The sequence below is a fragment of the Coptis chinensis genome, chromosome 8 (assembly GCF_015680905.1).
Source record: "Coptis chinensis isolate HL-2020 chromosome 8, ASM1568090v1, whole genome shotgun sequence".
NCBI classification, from domain to species: domain Eukaryota; kingdom Viridiplantae; phylum Streptophyta; class Magnoliopsida; order Ranunculales; family Ranunculaceae; genus Coptis; species Coptis chinensis.
The window spans coordinates 66,657,986-66,663,531 of record NC_141463.1 but is presented as its reverse complement, the minus strand read 5'-3'; the positions used below and the strand labels follow the sequence as shown (position 1 = coordinate 66,663,531).

General features: G+C 33.9%; 1 protein-coding gene across 2 annotated transcripts; it reads right to left on the bottom strand.

Annotated features, from left to right (window-relative positions):
• Positions 1 to 1,217: 1,217 nt before the first annotated feature.
• LOC147482531 (serine carboxypeptidase-like 51) lies at positions 1,218 to 5,128 on the bottom strand. 2 transcript variants are annotated; one of them, XM_086580284.1, is made up of 13 exons: positions 4,975 to 5,128; positions 4,784 to 4,878; positions 4,593 to 4,700; positions 4,252 to 4,492; positions 4,003 to 4,046; positions 3,800 to 3,867; positions 3,608 to 3,713; positions 3,303 to 3,502; positions 3,156 to 3,225; positions 2,664 to 2,714; positions 2,295 to 2,347; positions 2,053 to 2,188; positions 1,218 to 1,478 (listed from the first exon to the last, which is right to left on the bottom strand). In XM_086580284.1, the coding sequence occupies exons 1-13, from the start codon at positions 5,111 to 5,113 to the stop codon at positions 1,404 to 1,406; spliced, it is 1,386 nt and encodes a 461-aa protein (XP_086436410.1). In that variant the 5' UTR covers positions 5,114 to 5,128; the 3' UTR covers positions 1,218 to 1,403. The 2 variants fall into 2 exon arrangements, with proteins under 2 accessions (XP_086436410.1, XP_086436409.1); XM_086580283.1 differs by lacking the exon at positions 1,218 to 1,478 and having other exon boundaries at positions 1,739 to 2,188.
• Positions 5,129 to 5,546: the final 418 nt, after the last annotated feature.

Below are 5,546 nucleotides of genomic sequence, written 5' to 3'. Positions count from 1 at the left end.
GATGTATTTTTTGGTCATTTTCTCATTTAAATTTACATAGTAGTTTGACATATGAAAATTTAATTTTACAGAGTAGTTTGATATATGAAAATTTGAATTTACATAGTAGTTTGATATAAGAAAATTTGAATTTACATATAAAAATTTAAGTTTACATAGTAGATTTGTAAAACAAAACATGTCTGATGAAAAAACATTTGTACTATGCAAACTTAAATTTACAGTCACTAGAGCTATGAAAACTTAAATTTACATAGTAACTTGATCTATGAAAATTTAAATTTAATTAGAATAATGTGTTTACAAGTATGCAACACAAATAAGAAACTATGCATGATAAATTGTTTTCACATAACATTTCTTTGAAATTGACCAATCTAATATCTGACAAAATGAATTCATGTAATTTTATTCAACCTGTTAAAATGTATTTATACACAGTAGATTACTACAATTAATATCTGACAGAACTAATCTATATAAATTTAAATTTACACAGTAACTTGATCTATGAAAAGTTAAATTTTCATAGAAAAAACAGAAACCTATGCAAAATTATAGTATAACTGATCTACTATACAAATTTATTTTTGCATAGCAATTCTAATACGTAAATTTATTTTTGCATACAAATGTTATGTAAATTTATATTTGCATACAAATTTTACTGTATAAATTTCCTTTTGCATAATATTATAAAATAAAAAGTTATTTTCACATTAAAAATGCAAATTATGCATTTTTTTTTTTTCAAATAGCGATTCTTGGCCATTGTTTTTTTGTTTGAAAAATTATTGTTTTCCTAAAAAATCCATAGATTTTCCAATGGATTATGGTTTACATATGTTTTTTTAAAAACCAAACTTGTTGTTTTGATTTTAGTAGTGTTTTATGACAAAGAAATTGATGTTTTACAACTAAATAGCAAGATGTTTCTACACTAATTCAAAAATGATAAATTTCTGGATCTGAAATAAAAAATAAAAAAAGGTGGACTAGTGGAGATGACGGGTATTCAGGTCATTATTAGTTTTATTTTCTTATTTCGAAAAATAGGGAGGTTTTGTAGATTAGTTCGCAAGCTAGGGTTTTTTAAGTAACTGAATCAAGCCGAGGGAGATTTATCCCAAAACCTGCCTGTGCAAATACCTTTACTAGTACACGAAATATTAACTTTTTTCTATTTATTCAACTCAAAATCCTTGAGGACAAAAAACGAAATGTATAAACTCGTTATGCATTTGGCTCGAGTAAAGTTCCTCCTCATCAAAGGTCTTTTCCACCTTTGCACCATGTTCTTCCGTGGTCGATCTTCTCTGATTTTGTCCTCGTTGGATACAGAATTCACACTATTTGCATTCCTTTTTCCCTCTTATTCTAAAATAATTTTAGAGTAATAGTGTCTATGACGAAGAAAATGGAGAGCGAGTGATGTCCCCTATCATCTTCAATGCGAGACAAGGCTGGTCAACGGGCACCTGCGTCAGGTTACATTACTCAGTCAAGCTTACATTAAATCCATGCCCCACCGCATGTGGACCAAAGTACAAGTGAGTGATGACCACAGTACTAATTGACACTTGAGACCAAAGTTCAGAATTTCCTCCGTTAATGATGCACACATCATTTGTCATAACAAATGGGGTCTTGGGTATGTCTCAAATAGTCAAATGTACCTCTCTTGGTGTACTTAACAGTGTTTGTGTGTAAATGAAAGTGGAGTACTCTGATTCCCGAATTGGTACTACAGGTAAATTGGTAAGATTATGACATTACATACATTTGTACCAGGTACCAGGACACCAACTTCCTTACATGGTACTGTTCTAGACATGTATGTGCAAGATATAATTTACCAAATCATATTGCAAACACTCGAACCAAATTATAGGAAAGCTGTTGTCCTAATAAGAATCCTATGAAGTCAGCACTCTATATAATATTTTCGTGCTTCACACATTTTAGTCAGTTGCTTTGACTGTAAAGTCGGCGATTCATGAGAGTTAATTGGTGATGATTGTGACGTGGAGATGATGATGGATGTTGACTTACAAAATGACCAGCCCCAAGGATCCAATAGAAATGAAGATTCTTGTATGACTTGGTGAAACCTCTTGTAATTGTTGTGTCTTCTGCACAGTACAATGGAGTTCTATCCAAGCTGAAGAAGCTTTTCATACCTTCCCATCTAAACAAGTAATGAACGAAAATGAAGGTTGTTTCATTAACATCTTATTATTTTTATTGAAGGAAAATTAGACAGGAAATGTTAGACAGGAAATGTCTAATGTTACCTAAGCTTCTCAACCCATGCTTCAGTTCCCTTGGTTGCACATATTAGATCAAGCTACAAAAATCAACCAAAAGTCAGCTCCCTTGTAACTTGGTGCTTTCCAGAACAAAAACAAAAAAGCTTAGCCACGCACTTTTTTGCTTTCCAAAAGTAACTATCCTTTAAGTTTTGGTCTCAAGCTTAGATTCAACTTTCATCATTACAAGAAATGTGCTTAATGTTTACTCAAAGCTTAAACAGGCAATGTAGCACTGGAAGTGGGTGGTCCAACAACCCACTTTATTTGAGATTTTGAGGGCTTATCCTTGTGATGAGGATTAAATTGTGCCCAATTGTTGAAAACGACTTCCAAAGAGTCAAGATCCCATACCTGTCCATTGTATACAGTCACATTCACCCCTTTAGCTAAGAGCTCATCTACCTGCACAAAACAAGAGGCCATCTTAATTAGATAACTAAACTTCCTGCCAGCTAAAATGATAACATTAGAGATGAACAGGACTGGTATTGTTGGGAATACCTACATTAGAAGTATCGCACCTTGGTAAGTTTAAATACATAATTAATCAGGAAGAATTACCCCGAACAAATTTAGAGATTCTTGTTGTGAAGACTAGGATAAACGCAATCAGAATTAATCGTAGTTGTATCATTTTCATATATAAGAGGCATTTCAAAAATAATAATAATATACGGCCGATCCAAGTTCTTGGTTTTCCAAATAGTGATTCAAAAATCTAAACCGAATGAAGACCAAAGACGTCGTCATCATGTTTACGTCTTCCTTGGTATCAAGCATTCTTAACATGACTTTGAGGCTACTAAGCTCAACCATAAACAAAGCTTCCATAGAACACAATACCTCGTTAATTCTTGGCCTCATGAAATCACCTTCAAGACCTGTGAACACTAGTTCTGACTGCCCTCCCCATCTGCAATAGCAAATTGACTGATCATTTAGCTTAAAAGTGATTATATACTAGTTAAAAGAAGTACTTGATAAACTCACGTTACATTCTCTGGGATGACCTTTAATTGCTTCTTGATAGGCCCATTCATGAAGCTACCAAGATCACCACCCCCACCAGGGTAAGCTTTCAGGGAGTCGAGATATCTGGAGTATCTCTTGATTGCAATTCCTTTTGATAATTCCACGGCTACTGTGGAAAGTGGGTCCCTTCCTGAATCAAGCATGAAATTGTAGAAATCCTGTAACACCCAAACAATTGTTGGTAAACCTAAAAATGACTTTCAAATCGAAGATAAATAGATGTCAAAAACTCAAAACAATGAGTAAAGGATTATGTTAGATACCACAGAGTTACTGTATCTGCTAATCACACCCTCAAGTTCGCTCCATGAATTTGTTGCATCTACATATTGGCCATCCTCAAGTTGCTTCTTAATTTGTTGAGCTAGACTGTTGTTTCAAATGGGAGTTCTTAGTTAATTAAAAAAAAATACTCTATTGAAATTGCAAAATAAGGAATTTATTCAAGTGTTAACCTGTTTGACTTCACTACTCCGATTGTGTCGAGGCGTGATACATCCTTGAGCAAAGGCCCCCATGAGAGCTGCATATATTGGAAGTGAAGTCTTACTAAACGTATTTGCTTAATGATCTCAATGGAGAACAAAATAATGAGGATAAGAGAACCAAAATAAAACGAGGATGACCATTTGAAATACTAATACTGAGTACTACTGACCACAAAATCTTCAGGAGAAATCCAACTATCTCCCACAGCAACCCCTGTATCCAGAAAAAAAAAAGGAAAAAAACAGAAAATATGATTCAATAGGCAATTCATAATGAAACAATCACCATTGGCAGAATGATACAGGACAATGTCTACAGTGTACCACATCAAATCTGTAATTGATTACTTGATAAGTGCATACTGTAATGAGCTCTAAGAATGAAATTAGCAAAAAGGGATATAAACACATTTAAATACCTCCAAGTTTAAGCTTCAATTCGCCAGTTTCTATTGCTCTTAGAACCGATAATCCAAGAGTAACGGCATACTTCCCCCCATAAGACTCTGCTACAATATAAAGAGGACTCTTTTGAAGATCCTCATTCTTATTGAACAGCGTCTTCAGCAAGGTAGTTAAATCAGTTGCTGCCTCAACATCAGTTTTCACAACTGCCTTCTCATTCTCCACAAAACTGAATCCAGTCCCAACTGGATTATCCTAAAGAACACCAAAAACCTCTCATTTACCCATTCCATTTCATTATTGAAAATGTGTTAGAAAGGAAGAAAAGAGCAAAGCGCAAAGCGCAACGACTTACGACAAACAAGAGATCAGCCTTCCGCAACCAAGTTGAGTTTCTAGGCTTCAAATTAGTATCTAAAGGTCCTACTTCTTGAAAATTACCAATCCCAACTCCAGAAGCACCCTTTTTTTTTAAAACCAAACACAAATTCACAAACAAATTCATATTTCCAGAAATAATGAGTTGACATGAAAAATGGTACTTACAGGTCCACCTTGCAACCAAAGTACAATTGGCCAAGGACTGTTTGGATCTTCAACTCTGTAAGGACTTTTATAATGCCAATAAAACATGTGTGCTTCTACATAACACAACAAAAACAATCCTCACATTCTATAAATAAATGCAATAAAAAGAATGCAATACTAATAAACTGTCAAAAAGACAGTAACCTTACTTGGTCGAACTTCAACATAACCCCATTGTTGAGTCCCATCTTTAGTACCAGCAGCATTCGTCAAAAGTCCTCCATGAAAAAGAGGAAAAAGAATAAGAACAGAGACATGAAGAAGAAGAAGGAAGAATAGTTTCTCCATGACTCAGATGAAAAAATGAGCACAACCACAACCACACTTCAAAGAGATAAAAGACAGATGGAATGCATATATATCTGTAACAGAACACCTAAAAAAGTATAAAAGTGAAGTTAAATGATAGAATCATTTGAGGTTAAAAATGGAACTTTGTATCTGGCCAAAAAGGTTGTTGTCCTTTTTTCCTCTGTTTAGCTAACGTTTTCTATATATTTTTACGTGTGATGAAAGTCAGTACATAATAATGAGTATATGAAAATGAATGACGAAGAAAAACTAGCAAAGAAAGAAAAAAGAAAGGTTGAGAGAGAAAAGATATTGCGTAAAGGATTTGACTGCAGGTAATAAATGCAGAGATAGACGCACACGTTTGTCCTCAAAATCCTCAAAAGTGTTCAGTGATACAGTGAGTCAGTGACTTATTTGAAGAGATCCT